The sequence below is a fragment of the Pezoporus occidentalis genome, unplaced genomic scaffold, assembly GCF_034315485.1.
Source record: "Pezoporus occidentalis ecotype Australia unplaced genomic scaffold, CSIRO_AGI_Poc_V1 ctg243, whole genome shotgun sequence".
Taxonomy (NCBI): Eukaryota; Metazoa; Chordata; class Aves; order Psittaciformes; family Psittacidae; genus Pezoporus; species Pezoporus occidentalis.
Genome location: NW_026914319.1, coordinates 1,323,397 through 1,348,551, shown reverse-complemented (window position 1 = coordinate 1,348,551; position 25,155 = coordinate 1,323,397). Strand labels below are relative to the sequence as shown.

The following is a 25,155-nucleotide window of genomic DNA, read 5'->3' as shown; positions in this document are numbered from 1 at the left end:
TAAAGGAAGAATATAAAACTATTTTATTGACCACTGTTCACCAGTATTTACAATAAAGTAAACAATATACAGTCTGATAACATTCAAATTACTACAAAGTTAGTTTTCACCTGGTCTTCTTGAGACCAGGTGATCCCAAATACTAAAAAGAATGATTCTACAGTTTTAAAGGGCTAGGTTTGGGTAAAGGAGGTACATGCACATCAATAGTATAGAAGACTACAAAAACATCTGTGAGTTTGTTTAAACATTCATTATGATTCTTTAATAACTATGGAAGTTTATGAATGTTTTATAAAAGCTTTTACCTAATATGGAGGAAGTAGTAGTATCAAATGCTCTCTTGTGATAAATGAAACAAGTCGCAGAAAGCTTTTATTTACTTGCTGTTGATGCAAAACATACTACTTCAAAAAAATATCAAATTTGATTCTTGTTAGAATGTATGTTTCTCACATTGCTAATAAATCAAATTTCCGGGTTTAATATTCATATATATAAAAAAGCAATGCAACTAATTATTGTGCTTCATCTTCTGGGCATGAATGCCAAGTTAGTCGCTCTTCGTAAAAAGCGATTACGATCTGAGGACACTTCACGTTAGCTTCTTTGGCCAGCACCAGATCTGCCTCATCAGAGTCTTTCCTGATGTAGAAGAGAGTGGGATTTAAGAAAATGCATAATTGTAAGTAAGTAAATAAAGCAGCTTTTGATAGGGCATAGGTTCTAAAAAGAATATCAGTTTTCAGTATACCAAGAATTTCCACGTTAATGGGTAAGGTTTCATAGTTGCATCTTCCTTCCCTTCCTGTATTTTTTTCTGTTTTAAAGGAAAACACTATTCAAAGTGAACCATTTATACAGTTACCAATTGCAGTATGTAACAAAACAATTTTGATGATTTTTTTCTTTTAAAGTATAATCACAACTTCATAGTAAGACTTTTAAAAATCACTAGCATCAGTCTTAAGACGGGGCACTTACATTCAATTTCTATTTACTCTTTATGCAAGTCACTTCCTATACTTTACACTGCTTTTCTTGTTGCTGTTTTGGGATAATAAACTTCCCAGTCTGACATGCTTCAGAGTCCATTTTGAAGTGTATGTTGCCTTCACAAGTCAGTTTTGTGAAAACATATTTATATCTATGTTTGTTGCCTACTATCAATTATGAAAAACTAGTAAACTGCAACTGAACTAAATCCTTCTGTTTCATTTTGCCAATTATCACTGCAGAAATCCACAGTCATAATCCGTATTTTGTATTGCTTCTGAGTTTCACGTATAATTTAGGGAGGATGTAAGAAGACAGAAGGGAGACAGAATCTTCCAAAGCACTAATCTTCAGCAGTCCGGGCACATCACATGGCAAATAATTTCTCTGGAGACCACTCAGTTTGACTCCATTCAGAAAATTCTGCCCTCCTCAAAGGCTGTGGAAAGCTATCGTTGTTCTCATCCCACTACCATATGACATCCAACCCCCAGTAAATGTCAATTCAATTTTTTGTATTCTCAACACTGGAAAAACAGTGCTGATTTTCTTCTACTTGTTTTACAAGGTAGGAAGTCTTTCTGTCAACACTGTAGCTAGTGAAGCTGGTCTTGACCTATCCTCCCAACAACACAAACTCCCTCCATCACTTTCCCCTATTTCTAGCCCATAACAATAAACCTTTCCTCCATATTGTTTATTCTTCATCTCATCCTCAGCTTCCTCCACTAGCTGCTTCCAATTCCACTTAGTTGCATGCAGAACAGCTGGCACTACAGCCAAACAGCTGCTGGATTCCTCCCTGCCATTCACTCAGCAAAACCATTACCAAGATCCATCTTTTCCATACAAATGCTAGTTTTTCCATATTTTATCAGGATTTACCTTTTAAATTTCTACTTCCATAAAACTGAACCAACAGAAACTAAAGTTATTTTGGATTTTGAAGGAAGAGTGATTAAGTACTAACTGATTATAGGAAGCCTTGTTTTTCTAAGAATACAAGGACAGTAAGCAGACCACCAGTTCCTCTGTCTTACTCCTGAAATAAAGTTGCCCAATTAGCCTAAGTGCAACTGCCTGTCCTCTCTTAATATGGAGAACTGTGGATCTAAGACTTACCATTTCATGAGGAACATAAGCTCTCCACTGCTATCTGTAGCCCCAATTATCCGCTCAGGATCAAGACCCCTTGCAAATCCTCTTGGTTTATCAACCTATTGAGTAAGTTAAAATATCAGTATCTCGTTTAAGACGAAATTCTACTTGGGCATTAGTGTTAAATACATTCTTTTACATACATATGTGTCTCTATCAGAACAACAAAAAAAAAATAGCCTTGCATAATTGTAAATGCTGTAATTACGTATTATTGTCTGAAGATTATATCTACTTTTTCAATGACTGATCTTCATGCCGAGTCATCCAGATGTAAGGTAGTAACAAAGGACTTTACAGAAATGTTCTAGCATTTATTTCTGAAAACTCAATAGATGAAACAATTGGTCTAAAACCATTATAGTAGACAAAAAACCAAACATGGCCTGTAAAAGCAACAGAAGGGGCAAAGCAGAAATGCAGTCCTGCAAGAGGGAAAAACACATCATTTTCAGCAAAACAACAGGCTTGTGATGGCTTAAGCCAACTGTGAAACTGCACCCTTGGGGAATATCTCAATTGTTCTTGGCTGACTGAGATCACATCAGTGGCAAGAAATATCATGACTATTTCCTGTATTAGTTCCTCTAGGTTCACAGTATCCTTTTGAGACAGTGACCACTGCTGTACCAGATAAAGCCATGCAACTGACTTTATACAGAAACTAAAATACTCTTTGTATTATTAATAAACTATGCCTTCTGACGCCTTCAAACCTTTTTGACAGCAATCACACATCCAACAGCTGTCTTCAGTAAACTGACACTGCCAACCAGTCTTGTTTCAGATTGCTAGTTTACAGAGAAAAATATGAACTATCGAACACATTACTGCATTTGCATTCTTTTGTACTTGTCAGCACTGAATTTGTCATGCTGCTTGTTCATTTAAAGTGTAGAAGAAACCAAGACCTTTAAGAAAAGGTAGGCTTTCTTCACTTAGCCTTTCTACTTCCTCTTATCAAGTCTGGTCCTAATCTAAGTAACTGCCTGATCTTCACATTTTGCAGTCTTGCCACTCCCCTATTCAAAATCATATGCTAAATATGAAAGCAAAACCAGAACTTAATCTTTGTTCCATTTATGAACCTTCTGCTCTAATATAACCAACCACTTGATATCATTCATTAGTAACTTTTTAACCAGTCTTACTTTCAATTATTCAGGAAGCATCATGGGACAACACAAGAACTTTTAGCAATCATGTCAATCAATCATCTTTTACTCATCTTTTGGAAGGTCTCATTAACAACCAAGAATGATTACTCTTTTCAAACCACAGTTCCAGATGTGAGGCTTTTACAGTTTTAAACCCATGTTTGGTCTCATTCTCAAAATGACAATAGGATTTTTTGGGGGGCGGTGATGGAGGGGTAGTGAAGAGACACAGGAAAAAAAAAAGTTTAGCACATGAACATATACTTACAGCATCACGCTTCTTCTTTGATTTACTATCATCAGACTCGCTATCTGACAAGGATTTTCTTTTGGCACCATCTGTTTTTTCTTTACCAGCTTTCTGAGAGTTCAGAAAAGCTTCGATTAGCTCTGGACAATCTAAGTTTTCTTCAGGTTCCCATGTGTTGTCAGCACTGAAACATATACACAGTTATGTAAAACTATGGAAAGAAATAAAACTAGCCAAATGGCTCACCTTAAGCAAGTTAATTCATTTTCTCTTTACGTAAGGCAAGTTTTTCAAACCTAAAGATACTTATCTTGCCATCTTTTGTAACCTTCATGTACTAAATTTCATAAAAGAAATTAGTATGCTCTGCTACTGTTGACAAATTATGTTCTTAAACTGGAGATACAGAACAAGCAGGTCTCTTAGTTCCTATAATCCAGCAGGACCATAGGAGTTAAAACAAGCAATACCCACTCTACCAAAACTTACCTGTACATTTAAACTGACTCCTTTCCCTGGTTCCTCTAAAGACTGTCCATGCAAACAAGTTATATGATAGAGCACTAAGACTTATGGAGAACAGAATGTACACAACACTCACCACAAACAGCGTCCATATGTCTAAGTTTCTATACATGAAGAATATGCTAAAAAGCTCTGAGCACTGAGCTCAGCTGTACCTAGAACTATCTTCTTCCTTCAGTCAACTACAGGAGGCAACAAAGGTTCCATGTCCAGAGCTGGGCAGTGCAAATGTTTCAGTGAGCATGCATACTGTTAACTAAAATTTTAAGTGCATGAATATTCTCTACAACAACTAAGCACCTCTTCAGAAGTCCTCATGCACAAATCCTGCCATGGCATTACCGCACAAGCAGGATGCCTACAAAGTATTTTCAGTTACTGAACTGTATTTTTTAAGTAACATCCTCAAATACTAAACACACTGTGTTTTGCTATTTCTGCTCTTACCACTACACAAACTTCAGGTACTAGAAGGCAGGATATTGCACTGTGATCACTCTGGGAGGTACATAACAATAATACCATTGCATATAACTGCTTAAGTTCAAATGATAGGTGCATCACCTTTTTTTCAGATAGCAAAGCAGCCTGCCAGAAAGTGTCATGGGAGGGATGGAGGAGGCACAGCTATGTGCTTTCTTTAACAATCAATTTTTAAGCTCACTTAAAAGACTTTCCTGGGCTTCCGTAAGTCCTGTGAAAGCGACTCAAAAGATACCTTTTGGGCATGCCTAATGAATGCAACTATGCCACAGAATTCCTTATGCAAATTCATCTAATTGGAGAGTTGTTCAGAAAAATGAATAATAAACTGTCTGCTTCAAATTCATCATTTCAGAACTGATTACAGTCTAAATCCCTGCAAAGTCTCCTACTTGGAAGTAACATTCATTCTGCTACATATATAACAACTGTCAGTCTAACTTGGCTGCCCCACTTGAACATGCATTTATGGACATCCTTCGCTTGTTCTTTAAAATGTATCACCATCATCCAATCCCCTCTTTGCATAGTTATTTCAAATAAATGGTTAATATTTAGCATTCTATCAGAAAAAAATAACAGGTAATGCCTTACTCTGTAAATCCTTTCCACTTCAAGTAGTATTCCACCTTTCCATTTACAACACGTCTGTCCAGGACTTTTTCCACAACAAATTCCTCAGGCTCTGCCTCTTCAACTTTTTTACCTTTGCCATTCTGTTTCTTTCCCATTTTGTGCTACAAAAGAAATTCAGAATTACATTATTCTTTCTTTCGCTTTACACAGTTACTTCACTGGCCAAATCCAACTTTGCTCACTAAACAGCAAAGAATCATGTACTTATTCACACTAAAGCCAGAAGCTCAGACTCCTTTTACGTTAGTGCATGTGGTCAGGTAACCTGAGCAAGACATGTTAATGTTTTGGGTTTTTTTCAGTTGCTTAATGAGATACCCAACACTAGTTCTATAAAGGTGAAATATTTTTGTCCATACACAGTGCCTCCCCTTATAAATTTCAGTATAAGAAACTCTCAGTGCTACATGCTCAAAAATTTATAAAGCTTCTGAAAGTTCACTCTATGCCTGTGAAAAGGCAGAGAGCAAGAAACAGCATAAGACAGAAGTAAAGTAGTAAGGGAACTGTGGAAATGCATAAAACAGGAAAAAAAAAAAAAGAAAAGCTGATGGGAGCAAAGTTTATGATGTATAACTACAATAAGCAAAATACTCAACAATAACCCATCACTGTCTAACAGGATGCATGCTAGAAGCATTCCATTACTGCAGTCCCTTCTCATTCTCAGGCACGCACCAATGCAACTTACATTCAAACAGATGTCACAAAGGTGCAAAAATTTAAAGACACCTATACTTAAGTACAGCACTAAACATATAAATGAAATTTTGCTAACTTAAACAACTTTGTAAGTGTTTTAAGTTTACATTTGATACTTCAAATAATATTCTTAAAGTTCTTAAAATATTACATCCACATCATCCTCAAGGCATTCCCAGTTTAATAAGGCACATTTAAATAGTAATAGAAGGACACATTTAATAATTTCCTTTTTTGCAATCTTAAAAAGTTTGGATCAAGCCTATCATGTTGTATCACATTTCTGGAGCACTAGCAGACCAAAAGCAATTTGCTCGCCATTTTGGACTGCACCTTATAAGGAAATTGTTAAAGTGGCAGCCATAAACTAATGGGAGCAGGATTAAGCTCCTAAAACGTATACTCGTGCAGCACCCTAAATCAAAGTGGACAGAACTAATTCCTCACTAATGCATTTCCTATAGAACAGAAAACAGACAAGCAAAAAATAAATCTCAGAGCACATCTAGTTGCATGATGGCCTTTCTCTAATCCTCTCTAGAATGAAAGCAGGTTGGTTTGAGAATACTGTGAAGCAGGTTTTTACACTTCGTAGGAATTTGTCTTGATGTGGTGAAAGGTAAAAATAAAAAATATGTACATTAGACAAAAAAACCTGTTCTTTTTATAAACTGAAGATTTAAGGCCAATTCTTTCTTTCCAAAGCCATGTCTTTGTGCCCTTATTTTTCATAACTGATTTCCACCCCACTCCCCAAAACAGCTTTACTCTGGTTAGCAGAAACTGAAGGTGTAAACAACAAGGAGAAGGAAAAGTTTCAAATTTCTCTTTCAAACAGCAAGTTTCTGTATATGGTTATATCTCATGCAACATTTGTTTTGATCTGAAGCACAGAAGAGAGATTATCTAAAACAGAGCATGTATTTCCAATTAAGATTTTAACTGCCTGCATATCCCAGGTGTATTTTGACCACAGCATTCATGTCTGAAAAGTGTCAACTTAAGCACACTGGCTTTTTTTTGCCTCCACAGGAAAAAGAATGTAAGGCTGATATTGAAAGAAAATTAAAACATGGAGATGTCCAATGCTTCTATGAAGGCAGCTTCGTTCCAGAAACAGAAGTGCGAAAAAGAGAAACAGGCAGAAATGAGGAAAACACATGAACAAAAAAAAAAAAAAAAGAGAGAAAAATAAAGAAAAACCAAACAAGACAGACTCACTATACCATAGTAATAACATTATAATTACTGGTGATGAGGCAAGCAGGCTACAAGTGGGGAATATCTCCATCTGTGTTCTCCGTTGCACTAAAATTCTTTGATTCAATGGAAGATTGTTTTCTGGTACGCTTTTCGGCTTCACTAATTCTTGTCACTTAAAGATAAATGTTTTGGATTTCTGTATCAAAGCAACATTTTTTTTTTTTTTTACTTTCTAAGACTTAAGTATCTAGAGAGTCTTCCACAGGAGAAAATGCATGTCATGGGGATCTGTATTTTTTTCTTGAAGTGCAGTAAGAAATAACAAAACTGAGAGCATGTTGCTTTTTGTTTTAAATATTTAAGAGATTCAGTTAGCTCTTGTGTACATCAGCACTGCTTTCCGAACTCTTGAGCCTTTCCAACCTATTAAAGTAATACTTGATTGCAGAGCCTGCAGAAATACTGAACATTTGTTAAAAGCCTGTACATTCTGAGATTATACAAGCCAATGTAAATCTCGCTGATAATGACTGAAGTGGCCACTAGACCCCCTGAAGCTTCCTTCTCTAGGGTCACATGTAAGCTGTTACTTGAGCATCTGATCACTGAACGGATCCTCTATGGCCCATTTCCCTTCCTGCATTCCAAAGTCACATATGAGGGTTGCAGGTGTGTGGCTGATCACTTTCTTTAAGGGGCATGATTAAAACATTGATGTGACACTGTGGTGAAGGGTTTTAACACACAGAAGGTTAAAAATAGGAATTATAGTTCCAGAGCTATGCTATCCCTTAATACATTTAGGTTTTGCATGCAGATACATAATGAAGCAGAATTAGTTACAGTTCCCATGGGAACCATAACTGCCTTTCCTGACCTGTGCAGCAAAATTCTTCTGTAAACATCAAAAGATTAAAAATACTGCATTCACAGATTCTTTCCTTTCCCTGAGGCATGCCCTCCCCAGGCTGGCTAACTACTTCTATTCCTTGAATTAGGGAAAACTGGACAACCAGTTACTAACAGGAAATTCAGACACTGACCTTGGTTAAATTTTTTTTAAAATAGTTTCTTATTGTGCAGTATAAAGGAAGCACTCCATTGCACTTTTAAGCCAGGAGTTAATACAAGTTTTTAATGTATCTCTACTTGGGTCAACCAGTAATCATTTCAGTAAATTTAAGTATAGGCCTTTTGAGAGCACTATGAATCAGTTGTTTTGCTATCCAAATTTTGAATTGTACATGTGTATTTCAGCTTACTTCCCCACCTCAACCTCAGATGCATCTCATACTCTACGTTTTCAGTTCTGTCTCTCATAAAACAATATAATTATTAGCTGAATGGCAACCAGCAACCAACTGCCCTTAGAAGTCCATATTTTAATGTCAAGCAAAGCTTTACAGGACTTGAGATCCATGAATGCATCATTAAAACGGTCCAGGAGGGGTTGACATCTGATAATCTCTGCTCCTATGAAATTCAAAGAAACTGTTATTTGTTAAAAATCATTTCAAAAGGCATCTTAACTACGCCACATCATTTCCCAATAATGTTATTTTTCATTTGCCTTTTTCAGGCAATTGATTTTCCCCAAGTACACTGGGAGAAATTAAATGAATACATGATTTGGATATTATTTTTTACATATATGATGAAGTACATGGTGTGCTGAAAGGAATCTAAAAAAAAATAAAATAAAATCCTTAGTGTTCTCTATTGTAAAACAGATGAAACAGTGCAGTCCTTTAATATTTTTTCCCAACAAATCTCTTCAGAAATGGGAGATTTATTAAAGCCAATGTCCTTTTTAGTAGCCTTACTTTCTGGATCTGAAATTTTGGTCAGAACAATGCTGGGGAGGGGAGATGTGGATGTATCTTTTAAATGGAGATGCCAAGTTATAAGTCTGAAGAAAAATATGTTGATTAAATCCTTACATACTTTAGGTGTGCATGAACTTACCAATGTAGTTTTATTGGAGGCCATTTTTATTGCAGACTTGCAGAGCTTTTACTAGAAAAATGCATGACAATTAAAAGGAAGTTTACATTACTCAAAGAAAGGCATCCCAATACAAGCATGGTCCTTGTTCCAACCCCCATGTAATCACTGCATACAACGTTTCTAATAAAGATTGAATCCAGAACAAAAAGTAGGTTACCACTTCATCTGGCATAACCCAGTAATGCACCATTATGCTAGCCAGGATAAATGATATGACAAAGTGGTATATACGGTTGAAAAAAAGGGTTTTTTTCCCCCAAGGCCTTCTAAGGCACAGTTATGTTTCAAGGGAAAAGGGGGAGGACCATCAGGGATGCTTATTTCCTTAAACCCAATGGAATAGGAGTTCAGATTCTAGCAGTTAATTGAGATATACCTAGGTATATACCAGGTATATTTCTGGTGGGGAGCAGCTACATATCTGTGGTGTTAATAATGAGTCACCCATTACTCTTACATAGCAGTAAATTTTTACAAACAGCAAATATTTATCTTAATGCAACTATAACGTTGCCTTCTGATTCTCAAGCTTGCAAGAGTTAAGGTCCTAGAGCAATGTTAACTCAGCTAAGCTGTACATACTACATATTTAACCTACAGAAATTATGTTGAACAGAATCCATCCCCTTTTCCATGCCATTTCTCATACTGGCCACCTCCTCAGGCATGTACTGTCCCCTCCCCACTGCAAACTATAGAACTGTTAGAACTCCCCATATGCCGGGGGGCAAGGCAGAGGAGAGTCCTGCAAGGCCAGGAAACCTCCCGGATTCAGCAATCCTCCCCCAATTCTCCCCTGACACAGGAGGTGGATTTTGGCAGCCCCATAGGCGATGGGGAACGTAAGGGGAGTGAAGGCCAGGGGCCAGGGCCCCAGTGCAGAGGGGCTTTGCCGTGTCCCCGTTCGAAGGCAGGAAAAAGGGGAAAAGAAACAATAGTAATAATAACACCTCTCCCGCCCGCCCCCACTCCCCCGCCATGATGCCACCCCCCCAAACAGAACACAAGCAGCCCTGCGGAGGAGGCCTGCCGGGAGAGGCCGCGCCTCGGGCGTGTGGCGGGCGCACGTGAGGCAGGCGGGGACGCGGCGGGCGCGCTAAAAGGGCTGCCCCGGGCGGCGCGGGGCCGATCCGCCGCCACACGGCGAAGGCCGGGGGTACCGGCCCGCAGCTCTCGCCCCGAGCAGCCGCGCCCCCGCCGCCAGGGCCCCTTTCCACACCGCCTCCCCCACCCCGCCACGTTTTCCCCGAGCCCGGCGCACGCCGCCACCTCCCGGAGCGGGGCCGCCCGACCGCGGGGGCCGCCCCTCGACGGTGGCGGGCTGGCTTTGTCTCCCGAGCGTGTCCGCCGCCGCTGCCGCGCGGGTGCCGCTGCCCCCGCCCCCCGGCGCAACCCTCCTTCCCCGCGGTAAAGCCCGCTAGCCCCGGGGCCCTCCCTCCCTTCTCTCCCATGCGGGCCGCCAACCACCGTGCAACCGCCGAGGCCGAGGCCCCCTCGGCAGCACTGCTCCGCCCGTTACCCCCCGCCGCCAAGGAAGCGGCGGTGTACTAACGGGGTGGGGAGGAAGGCGGGAGGGCTGTGCCCGCATCGACCCGCGGCGGCCCACAGGCGAGGCCCTGGGGAGCAGAAAGAAGGGGAGCCGGGGATAGGGAGAGAAGAGGGGGATAGGAGGCGGCTGCAGCGAGAGAAAGAGGGAGAGAGAGAAGGATACAGACTTCAATGGTGCCCAGCCGTTCAGGTCTGGTGTCTCCTCCTCGCTCTCGCCCTGCGCGCACTGAGCAGCGGCGGCAACAGCGACATCTGAGGGGGGTTGAGGCGGGGGGTGGGGGGAGGGAGGGAGGAAGGGAGGGAAGGAGTGAGTGAGTGAGGGAGGGGGTGGGGAGCGGCGGCGCGGCGCAGCGCAGGGCGGGCGCGGCGGGTGGCGGGGCTGGGCTGGCCGAGCACTGCGCGCCGGCGGCTGACGGGGCAGAGCGCACGACGCCGCCTACGCGCGAGCTGCAACCTCGTACCGTCGTCGCCGCCAGCACAGGAGGGGGGCCAAGACGTCTCTCCAACGGGGGGCTAGCGCAGGACCGCGTCAGGCGTCCAAAAGAAGGAAGATGCCTCGCGGCGACAGAGAAAGCGACTGGGTAAGGTGGGGGGGAACGGGCCCACGGCGACCGGTAACTGCAGCCGCCATGATGGCCGCCGCCATGAGGGCGCGTCGGGCCGGAGCGGGCGCCGCCTGCAGCGGAGCGAGGCCCTCAGGGCGGGAGGGTGGCCCCGGCGAGCTCTGGGAGCGGGGAGGATGGGTAGGGAGCGCTAGGATGTGTTTGAAGCTCGTTGAGGCGGAGATGGGGGGGACGATTGGAGCTCGGCCATTTCCCGCGTTGCGGTGGGGAGGCCTAGTCGTTAGCGAGGAGCAGGGGAGTGGGTTCGGAAAGCTCTGTCGGGTGGAGGAGAGTTTGGGAAGCTCTTCGTTAGTGGGGAAAGGGGTCGGCTGGTGAAGCCTCGCTGCGGTTGCGGAGGATCCGTGCTGGCTTTCCCCGGGAGTTGAGGGGGGAGGGGGAGAAGAGGGGGCGGGAAGAAAGGAGTCGCTCCGGCGCCATTTCCCTGGTGCGCCGGGCGGCAGCACTCACCCTTTGTCGCGGTGCGTGCGGGGCCGCCGAAGAGAGAAAAGAGGGAGGGAGAGGGGAGGGAGAAAGGAAGGAAGAACGGATTGCCGAAGCGGGCGGCGCGCCCGGCGTCGGCGGTGCGGGTAGAGCGGAGCAGGCTGCGGCGAAGTCTGGCTGCCGGGCCCCCGCGGTGTGGCGGCGCTGGCGCCGAAATATGGGTAGTTATTACTTCCTCCTGCCCAGGGGGAAGGGGCCAGGCCGGCAGCGACCGGGGGAGATCACGGGGGTGCGCTCCACTCTGCGCTCGCCTGATCCCTGCCACCACCACAGGTGACTAAGGGGAGGGCAACGGGGGGGGGGGGCGCAATACGAGGCCGTCTTCGGCTAATTATAACCACGCGCTTCGAGGCTTGAGCTTTCGGGGCCGTTCGGCAATTTCCGGAAAGAAAAAAAAAAAAAAGCGACACGGTGCCAGTCGCGATCGGGGTCGCTTCGGCCCGTATTGCGAGTCTCTTCCGTTGCCGGAAATTGCCGAACGGGCTGGAGAGCCGAGGACTTGCTGCGTCTGATTCTCCGGAAATTGCCGAGCAGACTCCGACTGCTGCTCTGTCATCTTCGGCAAGTTCCGGAAATTGCCGAAGGGAGTCGAGTGAGCTTCCATTGCCGTTTCGGCTTTTTCCGGCGACTGTCGAAACGGATAAGCTCGACGACAACGACTCCTTCGGCTCATTTCGGAGACAGCCATTACTAGCGGAGTTGATGAGTTTTTATTACGTGGTAAAAAGACGTAGGGGCGTTACACAGAACTGCTGCCCCTCTGGAGATATTTAAGCTCCAGATTCAAGCTTTTTAATTTTTTTTTTTAACTCAAACCTCGGACGCGAGCCCTGGTTGGAGAAGGAGGGCGCTAGCACTACGTGGAGCTGAATTTAAAATTACGTAACAGGGCAGCCATTATTGACCGGTTGTACGGTACTCTCAAGCAGGAATACCTAAACCATGAAGAATGTGGTACGTAAAAAAGGATAAATCCAGAGTTTGCTTTTAAGAAGGGTGGCACGCTTGGTTTTGAGTTCGGAGTGATTTTTTTCTGGGCCTGGGTGTTAAGAGCAGGATAATCCTTGTCGGTACAAGGCGGGCTGCCGGTCGGCGCGCTGCGGCTAGTGGGCTGGATGACTTTCCGAAGAGGTAGCGTTAAGCGGGGAGGAAGGTTCTGGAAGCGGAGGTTGGGGCTAATAACGCAGGCGAGAGAGGAGGCGGTAGCCGCTGGGGGCGAGTTTTTAAACCGCTTAACGTACCCGTTAGCCGATCTGCCGTTAAGGTGCCGCTGGAGGAGGGGGCCGCAGCTCTTACAGGGTAAGTCAGTGCGCGATCTGGGGGTCGCCTTTGCCCTGCGAGGAGCTGGGCTGCCGGGGTGGCGCTGCTAGTAATGGCGGTGGCGAGGGGGAGGGGTAAAATGGCGGCTCTGAGGTCCGTCGGTGCGTGAGGCTGTGAGGATGGCTCCGGTGCCGGGAAAGGTAGTAAGGCGGGGCGGGCCGGGGCAGGCAGCTGTGGTCGTGTCGTGTAGGGGGGGGCGAAAAAAGCCTTTTTCCTGGTTCCGTGCATTCCTAGATGCACGCTAGAAGCGGCTCGCAGCGCTTGGTTGCCGTTCGGTTCGAAGTTCCAGGTGGCCTTTTTTGTTTGCTTTGGGGTGGGTTGGTTTGTTTGTGGGCGGCTTTTTTTTGGTTTTTTTTTTATCAATTGGGCTTGATCTTTCCGAAAGTTGTTAACTTCGCCGTATCGCTGTCCCTGGGGGCGGCGGCTGCTGCTGGGCGCCATTTTCCCCTCCTAGCTGCGGGGCCCTGTTCTGCTGGTCTCTGCCACATGGCGGAGCCGGCACGGTCACCGCTTCACTCGTGATAACGATAGGCGGGGGAAGGGAGAGAACCCGGACGTTACATCAAAAAAGCCCTGCCGAACGAATTGGGGCTGACGGAGCGCTTAGAGAGGGATCTGTTCGGGACTAGTAAACCTAGCTTTACTTTGGCAGGCCTCGCCATCGTAATTCAGACATCCTACTCGCTTGTCTTTCTTTCAAAACCAGTTTTGTTACTCGGTTTCTTAACTGCAGAAGTCTGGTCAGCTTGGAGTGTTTGTGCGCACATTATTGCTATACGCGACACATTTTCTTGCTCTGATGGTGATTTTCCAGTAAAGGCTGCGCATTGTTAAGCCCTTTCAAGTGTTGCTTTAAGCCTGCGAAGGAAGGCCTGAAATAAGCGCTAATGAAGACCCTACAGAGTTCATTTGCATTCTGTTCCTGCCACAGAGTGTACTATGCAAATCTTGAGGCTTTTTTTTACAGCTTTTATACTGGGGGGGGGGGTGTGTGGGGTGTGTGTTACTAAATAGGGGGTTTCAGCAGAATTTTGAGGAGGACTGAAGTTACAATTTCTGTTGTGCATTTTACAGCTTCAGCCTAAACATCACATGGTCAGAGCTCTCTGGACCCTGGTGGGAGGTTAATGCTTAGACTAACCAGAGCTTAAAACTGACACATTTAAGGTGCATAGTCTCTCCACATCCAGAGGCTGTGCATGTATCAGTAGAACAACGTGTTTATAATATTTTCACGCAGTGGTTTTAGTTGAAGAACTGGTAGTGTGAATTTAGTTATTGCTGTGTCCTGTTGTGTGGTGTCTAGATGTTGTTCTGGGTAGGACATGTACTGCATAATACATGGTAAGTTGCTGTTACTAGTAATTTGAATGTCTATAAAGCGTGTTACTATCCTGCTTAATGTTTATTAGTAATGTGTGGTATGTGTTTTGTCCCTTTAAAAAAAAATGCAGTTGTTTCAGCCAGTGGATGCCATTCTTTCCTTGAGTTTCATTTACGTGTTTATAATTGTTTTCAACGGTAAAACTAATGCTTAACTGGACAAATTCTACCTGCCTACTTCCTTGCTTGATTCGCAAAATTTTTAAGAATATAAACTTGCATTTGTTAGACGCACAACAGTTATATGGGGAAAAGTGTCTTTTGTAGCAAGTAGTCCCTAATAATTTTCAAGCAGGAGATACGAAATAATTTAAAGGCAGGATTTTTTTTTTTTTGCAGTATCGTTGCTTAAAATTATTTTTCTGCTAGCCTACTCAAATTATAAATGGTAGTATAACTTGCAGCATGGGACTTCTTAGTCCAAGTCTGGCATGCAGTATCCTTTACTCCTTTTAAGAGATGAGGTGAAGGAAACTTGACGTAATATGGGTTTGCTGCTTTCAAACTCTCATGTCTAATTTTGCCTGTATGTATGGGGTGGGGGATGACAGTACTAGCTTCTGTGCTGCTTTACTACATCCAACAGCAGATTTCAAATGTTTTTACGAGACATTTAAACTGATTAGTTGACTTATGTGTCACACTGCAGCATTTCAAGCTAGTAATAGTGTGATCTGTTTGAGCAAAACCTTACTCAGTGTTGGGTTCAGTAATTTGCATCTACATGCATCTAGAACCAGGCCTGCCCTGCACAACTCCAGAAAACATTTTGGTCCATGCACAGATTGGCTTCGTACTTCTGAAGCATTTGTGCACTGTGAACTATTTAGTTTATTTTCCAGATTTCATGGTTTTTCATTGGTTGTCCAGTTTCCTTTTAATGTTTATCTTAATGTTCAGGTCGTGTTGTGTTTGTTAGTTACAGCTGACTATGCAGTGTATGGGTTTGAAAAACAACCACCACCCTAAAGAAGACATGAAAACAAACCCAAGCGGTTTTCTTAACTTTTAAAATTAGTTAACAGTATAAAGCTGAAGTAATACTGCATTTCCATTGTCTTGTCCTTAGCAGGACAATTCTTTCAAACAACATTCTGAAATCTTAGATTTTGTGTAAGGGAACACTTCTAGTGCACTTTTTTTAATTACTGCTATTTGATATGTGAAATTGAAAAATGTATGTTGTGTGTAGAGAACTACAGTTATGATGCCTCCTTAGTGCAAAAAGTTAGTATTAATAGTATTTTGAATTTGTAGAGGATGGAAGGTTGTCCTTCCTGCTTTGATATAAAGCATAGAGAGTAGTAAATGCAATACCTTATTATTTGTCTTGGGTTTTTTAATAACACACTTATCACAGCCAAAGCTTCTGCTGAACAAATGCAAGGATAATAATTCTGAAAGGTGATAGAACAGTCTTACTAAAGGCATCATTTATATTACTGGACATATATGCAGATATGTATTGCATCTGTATTTTCAAAGGGAATCCACTTAGTTTTGATACTGGTGCTGTTGAGGCTGTATAGGTTTACCGTTAATTCCAGTGGTACAGGATCCCAGGTTAATTTTACAGATGCTCCAGCAACACCTTATTTTTAATGCCCTGGGTAAGCAGTATGAATGGTATTCATCTACAACAACTTGAGCCAGAATGTTAGGGGTTTTTATAGATAACACAAATTCATTCATACTGTACAATTCTGTTCCACATGGTTATCTGTAATGAGAACTTTTGGTTTTGTTTTTCTTTAAAAAGCATTTCCTCAAGATTTTTATAGTAATATTCTGGAAGTCTTCTGTTATGTCTCCTTGTTCTGATATTTCAAGGGAGAGATGGAAACAATACATTACTAAAATCTGTATGGTAAAAGTGGACCCATATAATTGAATAATTGCGTCATTTCTTGAATAATGGTAGAACACTAGAAAAGCCATGCCTGGTTTTGAAAACTGATGTTGATGACGGTTTTTGACATGACATATCTTAGTGTCTTAATTATGCTGGTGCAGAGGGCCTATTGTTAATTACATTAACGTAATCTTCTTTTCTGTAGAGGGAAAAGGAACAGTTCCGCAAACTGTTCATTGGCGGCTTAAGCTTTGAAACAACAGAGGAAAGCTTGAGGAGTTACTACGAGCAATGGGGAAAGCTTACAGACTGTGTGGTAAGTTTGGCATACTAGCGCACAAATCTTACACAGAATGTTTAGAAATTGCAGAAGTGGGGATTTTTTTCCTGGGTAGCTTAACGGAAATGCGGAATATGAAATTTCTTGCATGTACAGTAGATTGATTAGTAAAGAATCCAGTCTGTTGAAGCTGTGTTCAGGCTTTCCTTTGTGAACTCTGGGAAGATTTCACAATCTGTTTCCTGTAAATCTCTCAGATTATCTCTATAACCACGGACTTCAGCAGTTTAACATTAACTTGGGTGTCATTGGTTGAAGTGCGTTAGGAAGTGCTTACACAGAACTATTACATCTGTGTGATTGGTAACCTTCGGCATAAAGCTGATGCTGTAAACATCCTCAGCAGAGCTGGAAAAGGGTGTCTTTATGTATGATGTTTTCATAGAATTATTTAGGTTGAAAAAAAAAAACCTTTAAGATCCTTAGTCCAACTGTTAACCTGACATTGCCAAGTCCACCCTTAAACCATGTCCCTAAGGACCATATCTGTTTGTCTTTTAAATACCTCTAGAGACTGTGACTCTTGCAGAAGTTCCCACACTGTATTTGTTTTGGGGACAGTAAATACATCATAAAGTCTGTGGTCTTCAGAAATCTTAAACTGTGTTTGATTTTTTTGTGAAAACAAACATAAATATAAATGAATGTGACATGATAGAGGAGCATTTTGGAGTTACAGGTAGTCATGGAGGACAAGAGTGGTTTGAATTTCAGTGATGCCAAGCAGTGCCATTCATGTACGTTCAGCATGGGTGGTTCAGCATAGCCTGCTGCTTTATTATAATCGTTTTGAAATCAAATAGAGGAACATATAAATTAAGTTTACATGTTTTCTCCAAATATTAGTCTTTAAGCTTAACATGAGACAGGTAGAAATTGTTTAAATGTGTTCATCGGTTTTAGGTAATGAGGGATCCTGCAAGCAAAAGATCAAGGGGGTTTGGTTTTGTAACATTCTCCTCCATGGCTGAAGTTGATGCAGCCATGGCTGCAAGACCTCACACAATTGATGGAAGGGTGGTTGAGCCTAAGAGAGCTGTGGCTAGAGAGGTAAGTGTGGCTTTGAAAGCAGATAATTTTCATGCTTTGAAAAAGGAATATCTGTATCACTGGGACAGTTAAGCTTTGTTCTTGTTTGAAATTGCCTGGGTTTAAATTTTCTAGTTAAAATGCATAGTTGGGGCACTAATTCCCACATGTTTGGTCTGTTAAATGACACTATTACATAAATGTTTATTATTACAATGAAATTATTCTGGGTGTAGAATTGTGTATGCAAGGGATGCAGCTGGGGTCTCAAAGTATTGTTAGTGAAAAAATGTTGAATGCCAGGGATTGTGCAGATTCCAAACTAATTCTTGTCTGAAATGGTTATTGTTATTAAACGTCAAATTAATAAACTTCTGTCAGTCACTTCTGACTTTATTCCAACATTTTGGGTATTTCTAAAAGGTATGTAACCCAAAATAGCTAAAAGTAGAGTGTGTAGTAGGGAAACTTCTTACTTCAGTGGTGGTGTACAAAATCGCCTTAGGACTATTCTGGGTTTAGCCACAGGCATACTGATTTTTAAAACTTGCAGGGTACAAATCAGGTGTGCACATAGGAATGCAGTGAACCAGTAAACAGCCAGGTTACTGTGGCACAGAGGCACTTGAGCAAGTGTAGATTCTAGGTTACTTCTGCTTGCTGTGTTGTGGAAGCTCTGAGAGTGTTTACAAGTTCAGGGGTGGACCCAGGTGTTTATTAATACATTTGGACTGATGAACTGGATTAAATAAGCTGTCCAAGAGGTCAAGGGAAATGGAAATAGCAACCACTGGTAGCCAGAGTTTTAGCTTTACTGGTTTTCTTTCTGTTCCCTGCAGAATGCAGGGTTGGTTAGCATTTGGAAGGGGGTAATCAAAGCAGTATACATGCATACTGTTCATACACACAAAGCTGTTGCTAAGCTGTAGGAACAAGACATACTTGACTGCTGTAGCAGCTTGGATATCATGCTCAAATGGTAAAAGTAGTCTGTGAGTGTGAGGAATTGCTTCATATTTTGAATAAGGGTTAAAATGCACAGCTGTGGGCTCACTGAGATTGAGGGACCTTTGCTGTGGATACCAGTGGAATGTGGGTTTCATTGCTGTTGGGTGAAGGGCAGAGGAAGCTGATGTGTCTTTATGTTTAAAGGCTTTTTATTGACTTTCATGTATTTTATAGCACTTCCCAGTGCTTTTGAGGCTTTGACATAAAGGTGTGGGAGGAAAAACCTCAATGTCCCCATGTTACTTCCTTCTCAGAAAGCTTCCCCGGCAGGGTTGCAGGGATATGCATTGCTAGGGGGAATTCCATTCCTGAAATCCTGGCAAAATAGTGATTTGTGAAATGTTTTTCTTTGTGATAATGTAAAACAATTCTAACAGGAATCTGGAAAACCTGGTGCTCATGTTACTGTGAAAAAACTGTTCGTTGGTGGTATTAAAGAGGACACTGAAGAGCACCACCTTCGTGACTACTTCGAGGAATATGGAAAAATTGACACTATTGAAATTATTACTGACAGACAGTCTGGTAAAAAGAGAGGGTTTGGATTTGTTACATTTGATGACCATGATCCGGTTGATAAAATTGTGTGTAAGTAAGCTTCATTTCACTCATTCGATAGTATTAATCCTTGCAGTCATGGTAATGGTTTAAGCTAAACTGAAACTAAATTAGTAAGTACTGGCTTCTTTGCTTAAAAAATGGTATGGGGTTTTGTTTGCTGCTTTTTTTGTTTTTTTTTTTTTTTTTTTTTTTTGTTTTGTTTTTTTTTTCCTTTGTTGGTTCGGGGTGGGGGTAATTACCTGGAATATGTATGGATTAATTTGAAAATAGCTTAATTTTTGGAAGCCTGATATTCTTGCTTGTTGCCAGATTAGTACTTAAATGCTGATAATATCTATTTGATGTGCTTACAGTGCAGAAGTACCACACCATCAATGGCCATAATGCAGAAGTAAGGAAAGCTCTCTCTAGACAGGAAATGCAGGAAGTTCAAAATTCTAGGAGTGGGAGAGGAGGTATGTACAAGTAATGGGTAATGGTTTGTGGTTGATGTTTGTGTTCACTTTCCATGATCTCACTGCTTACAAATGTTGAAACTTACAGGGAACTTCGGTTTTAGTGATGCACGTGGAGGTGGTGGCAACTTTGGTCCGGGGCCTGGCAGCAATTTCAGAGGGGGAGCCGGTAAGACAGGCATGTTTGTAGCACTTTTTTTTTTCCTTATTTATACTGTCTTTCCAGTTCTGGATAATTTTCTAAGCTACTGTGGTTTAGTTTAAATGTAGCTGTAGCAGTTTGAGAAGTTTTGAGAAAAATGACTTACAGACCTCTTCTGGAGTATGTAGATTAATTACATGGATATTCAGTAAATTATATATTTTTTTTTTTTTTAAGATTTTATTTAAAGGCAAAATTAAATTAAAAAAATCAGTATGGAATTCCGAGATCTAATCTCTGCAATTCTATGCAGCACTTGCCTGACCTTTACAGTGGAAGGGCCATGTCCAAAATTAGAACTTACGTACCTTACGAATGCAAGAGAATGTAAAAGATGTAAAGCAGTGATTGGATGTGTTATTTAACATCTGTTCTTCGAAATTCAGGAGTGTGTACGTGTGCTTGATAATCTTTGAGGTTTTGTCCCTAAGGTCATAGGGGTTTGAGAATTCAGTTAGTTTGCTACAGCTGAATTTAAATACTTGTGGATTTTTTTTCCAACAGATGGATATGGAAGTGGCCGTGGATTTGGTGATGGATATAATGGATATGGTGGAGGACCTGGAGGTAAGTTTACGGTGGTGGTGGTTGTTTTCCAATCAGAAATATTTCTACATTCACTTAACATTTGTATAAATCCTGTATTAGTTGACAAGACCATTTTGTTGGCTTTCAGGAAGCACACTCAGCTGTTGGCTCATGATAAGCTTCTGTATATGGCAAATTGTATGGTTATTTCTTCGACAACTGTACCCTTTTCTTTAGAGCAGTAGTTTTTCTTAAATTTCCTGGGAAAAGTCAGGCTTTTAATTAAGCCTTTTAATTGAAGCTTTTAGGCAGTCTTGACTGGTGGGTTTTGCTTTTTAAAAGTGTTCATAGAAATTTCTTTACAGAATTCTGACTCTTTCTTCCCCTGTAGATGTCTAAACAGAAAAGTATCCTCTGATTCTATGTAATTTGGTGCCCTTCTATACTGAAAAGTTTATTTTAAAGGATTATATTGTCATAGGTGGCAACTTCGGTGGCAGTCCTGGTTATGGAGGAGGAAGAGGAGGATATGGTGGAGGAGGACCTGGATATGGCAACCAGGGTGGAGGCTATGGAGGTGGTTATGACAACTATGGAGGAGGTACTGGCTTGAAATGACCTAACATCTCGGTTGTAAATTAGTGCGATTCATTTGAGGTGGGTGGTGGGTGAGTAGGAGGTGTAAATGTTTAAGGAAACTCTTGTTTTCTGAATAGTATAAAATGGTGAAAAAGCGGTTCATTGCATATACTAGTGACATGTGTGATTTTGTACTTTAATTTAAAATGCTAATGATGAGATAACTTTGAGTGACCTGTGTTTTAGCTCACCTAGATTTTTCTACACTTTTATCTTGATAACACAGGCAATTATGGAAGTGGAAACTATAATGATTTTGGAAACTACAACCAACAACCTTCAAACTATGGTCCAATGAAAAGTGGGAATTTTGGTGGAAGCAGGAACATGGGGGGACCATATGGTGGAGGTATTGTATATGTCGTGACCTGTCTTGGAACCAGAGTGGGTGGGCTTTTTAGTCTTTTTCAGGAAGTGGAAGCTAAGATTCAAGGGGTAACTGTTTTGAACTGAAAGGGTAGAAGGAAGAAATTCTTTACAGTGAGGGTAGCAAGACGCTGGAAGAGGTTACCCAGAGAAGTGGGTGTCACATCCCTTGAGGCGTTTAAGGGCAGGTTGACTGGGCATTGAACAGCCTGGTGTAGTGGAAGGTGTCCCTCCCCATGGTGGGCAGGGGTTGGAACTAGGTGGTCTGTAAAGGTACCTTCCAACCCAAACCATTCTATGACTCTAGAATTGATATGTAGAAATAGGGTAACTTCTAAAAGAGATGGAGTGCAGTACTCATTGTAGCAAGTTGGCTACAATTTCTTGACACTGTGACAAGCTTGTCTTGGGAAGAATTATTACTACTATTTTTTTTTAAGATATGTAAAAGCTTAAAGATATTTAAAAGCTTTTTCCAGAACAGTGAAATGTTTTGCAGTTTCCAGTCTGTAAAGATGTTTAGCCAAGTCTCGTGTTCTTTGCTATCAGTTCACACTACTTGTGGGAAGCCTAGTTAATGTCTGCTAAACTTTCTGGGATTTTTCCTCCCCCCACCAGCATCACTTCTTCTGACACCTTCTACTTTTGGTGTCTAAATGTTACTTAATATGGCACAAAGTTTGTGAAACAGAAACTGAAACACAAAAGCCTATATTTGTAAGGTGTTACCATGCAAATAACGTCAACCCTCACAGTCTTAAGACAGTACACTGCATCAAATTGCACGTGGCACTGTTGAATCTTCCAAGAGTTTGGGATGTAATTTTTGTGGCAGGTATTGGAGGCTGTTTGGAGGAAGACAGCAAAACTTGAAAACTGTTGCTGTATAATGCTGTCTCTGGGAAATAAAGTGATGTTAATCTTCATGCAGAACCAAAAGCGTTCCTAAATGTAAATGATGTAACTGCTCTCTTTCTTGGTTTTGTGCAATTGCAGGAAACTATGGTCCCGGGGGCAGTGGAGGAAGTGGTGGATATGGAGGGAGGAGCCGTTACTGAGTTTCTGCAAGCATGCCATGGGTAAGTATGTTTCTAAGTGTTAAAATTGCAGTGATTCTTGAGAGTAGCTACAGGAGTTAAAAGCTTTTTAGGATCATATTATCTTTCCTTTAAAAAATGGTTAGATGAATAATTTCATAACCTATTTTTTTACTCTTTACTTCTGTTGAAACAGGCTTCACTGTATAAATAGGAGAGGATGAGAGCCCAGAGGTAACAGAACAGCTTCAGGTTATCGAAATAACATTGTTAAGGAAACACTTATCTCAGTCATGCATAAATATGCAGTGATATGGCAGAAGACACCAGAGCAGATGCAGAGAGCCATTTTGTGAATGGATTTGGATTATTTAATAACATTACCTTACTGTGGAGGAAGGATTGTAAAAATGCCTTTGAGACAGTTTCTTAGCTTTTTAATTGTTGTTTCTTTCTAGTGGTCTTTGTAAGTGTAGAAGCATTCCTTTGATAATGTTAAATTTGTAAGTTTCAGGTGACATGTGAAACCTTTTTTAAGATTTTTCTCAAAGTTTTGAAAAGCTATTAGCCAGGATCATGGTGTAATAAGACATAACGTTTTCCTTTTAAAATTTAAGTGCGTGTGTAGAGTTAAGAAGCTGTTGTACATTTATGATTTAATAAAATAATTCTAAAGGAAATATTGTGTAATTTTAGATTTTTTTTTTAATATTGTAAAATAAGGCAAGGAGTGGGTAGTATAAGGTCCCACAAATAATATAAAGCTATTGTTGTACATGTAAAATTAAATGTTGGTCAGAAAAAAAGTATGTTGTCTGTAAATGATCAGGTTTAAAGTATCTAGATAACTTAAGGGATATCTCTGCAAGGAGAAACACCTTTTTAGATCTTTTAGATGCTGCTTCTTCAATGGCAAGGAAAGGAAATATCCCCAGCGAGGTACTCTTCCAGGGACACAGGTCTAGTACAAGAGAACTCTTGAAAACGTCACTAAGTTCAGCCAGTCTTAAAAAGCTGCGCTGTATTTCTGCAAAGTTTTAACTACAGTAGTTTATAAGGATGCGAACGAAGGCTGAGGGTGTAGAGCAAAGTAGTTCTAAGCTTCAGTTAAACTTCTTTAGGTAAGATCTTATTTACTTTTCTTTTCTTAATGTTCCAAAACTGAGAAACTAATATTGTATTACAGTATATTCTTTCAGTATAGTGATTATTGTTATGTAGTTTTAACATAGCAATGAATTGAGTTAACGATTACCAATTGAAAAGACATTTGTGAATCCTGTTTTCTTGTATTAAATTTTTTACAAACAAATTTTTGTTAATTTCAGCTACTTAACATATTTTTTTCCTACTGGAATCTAGCTATGATATGAACCCTGGACAAGCATAGACTGCTGCCACTGTACACTGCTACAGTTGAACAAATGAGACCTGCAAGTGTCCATTAGTAAAGCTTTGCAAGGGTTCCATCCCTGGTGTTGATAGTTAAAATGGTAGGTCACAAGTTAATTAAATTGTACAACTTTATTTTTGCATCCTGGAACGTTTTATTTTTTCTTGGGAGTCTATGCATTATGGTGCTTGCCAGGTAATGCGGTGATAGTAGTTCTGCTGTTGAAAATGATCTGTGTTGTTATGTCTGTTTGTCTACTGAAATCTATTTTGTATAACATGTTTCATCCTGAAGGTTCCCAAGTAACTGTAGACTGTTTACGTGTAAGGAAAAAATTGCACCACAGAATACAACTGCCTCTGTGAAGGAATGTGTCGTCCATTCTTTTAACAACTGCATAAGCAGTTCTTTAGGAGGGGAAGTGAAAACTTCAAATGAAACTGCAGGTGGTATTTCATAAGTGTATAATTGTGTAAATTGGGAATCGGCTAGAATGTTGAGGTTTCCACCATTTTTTATAGTTCTTGCAGCTAATAAACCTTAGTGCCAAATTCAGTCAGCCTTAATCTCACTGCATTGAGTGTCTGCACCTCAAATTAATGAAAATCTACCAATAACAAGTTAACTCGGAGTAAGGGTGGCATACTCGACTATGTTTGGGTTTTACATAAAAATCAACAAAACCCACCCCAAAAGGCAACCAAAAAAACACCCTAATTTCCAAGTTCCTTTGCCTTTAAAAGGTTTTCTACTGAAGAACGTGGACTCAGCAAATAAAAAAAAAAGGCCTGTTCCTTTGTGTTAGACACACCAGTGAACTGCTTATACTTTTAAAAAACAAACAAAAAAAAAAGGCTGAAGTTTCCCTACTGGTAATTTGGTTTAGACATATGTGATAAACATCTTCAGATACACTTTTTTTTTCTTTGGCAGGAAGGTGCCATGCTGCAGGTAACTAATGAAGAAGTGGTCAACCACAGAAACGCTTCAAGAAATAAGAAATTCTGTACCATCAGAAAATAGTTGTTTTTGCTGCCTTCATTAAAAATCTAGAGGTTAAATGAGTAAAAGATCACAATTAGTACAGCTCCCTGTAATGCTGGGTTTTTTAAATTATAGTCATAATGTCTTGTAAACCTTTCAAATAAAATTCAGGTTTAGTAGGAGAAACAAATCACTAATGTTAAACCAGCAAACGTTCTGTGAGTAGAAAGTTTAACTACATATTTTTATAACTTTCATAGCTTTAAAATAAAGTATTTTTTATACCAAAA

At 41.1% G+C, this 25,155-nt stretch overlaps 2 protein-coding genes across 16 annotated transcripts; one reads left to right on the top strand and one right to left on the bottom strand.

The window, feature by feature from the left end:
• On the bottom strand, window positions 1-13,165 carry CBX3 (chromobox 3). Of its 10 annotated transcripts, none has more exons than XM_062622572.1 (7): window positions 10,833-10,966; window positions 9,076-9,126; window positions 8,515-8,583; window positions 5,164-5,306; window positions 3,580-3,745; window positions 2,119-2,213; window positions 1-645 (listed from the first exon to the last, which is right to left on the bottom strand). In XM_062622572.1, the coding sequence occupies exons 2-7, from the start codon at window positions 9,097-9,099 to the stop codon at window positions 519-521; spliced, it is 624 nt and encodes a 207-aa protein (XP_062478556.1). In that variant the 5' UTR covers window positions 9,100-9,126; window positions 10,833-10,966; the 3' UTR covers window positions 1-518. The 10 variants fall into 10 exon arrangements, with proteins under 10 accessions (XP_062478556.1, XP_062478558.1, XP_062478562.1 ...); XM_062622574.1 differs by lacking the exon at window positions 8,515-8,583 and adding an exon at window positions 7,157-7,282 and having other exon boundaries at window positions 10,833-10,916; XM_062622578.1 differs by lacking the exons at window positions 8,515-8,583; window positions 10,833-10,966 and adding an exon at window positions 11,736-11,995.
• On the top strand, window positions 11,066-25,155 carry HNRNPA2B1 (heterogeneous nuclear ribonucleoprotein A2/B1). Of its 6 annotated transcripts, XR_009965586.1 has the most exons (12): window positions 11,066-11,246; window positions 16,529-16,639; window positions 17,567-17,713; window positions 19,078-19,288; window positions 19,615-19,716; window positions 19,805-19,894; window positions 20,423-20,485; window positions 20,928-21,047; window positions 21,312-21,434; window positions 22,448-22,530; window positions 23,851-23,981; window positions 24,815-25,155. XR_009965586.1 is itself a non-coding variant. In XM_062622569.1 (11 exons), the coding sequence occupies exons 1-10, from the start codon at window positions 11,217-11,219 to the stop codon at window positions 22,507-22,509; spliced, it is 1,059 nt and encodes a 352-aa protein (XP_062478553.1). In that variant the 5' UTR covers window positions 11,066-11,216; the 3' UTR covers window positions 22,510-22,530; window positions 24,815-25,155. The 6 variants fall into 6 exon arrangements, 5 of the variants coding, with proteins under 5 accessions (XP_062478553.1, XP_062478552.1, XP_062478554.1 ...); XM_062622569.1 differs by lacking the exon at window positions 23,851-23,981; XM_062622568.1 differs by lacking the exon at window positions 24,815-25,155 and having other exon boundaries at window positions 23,851-24,015.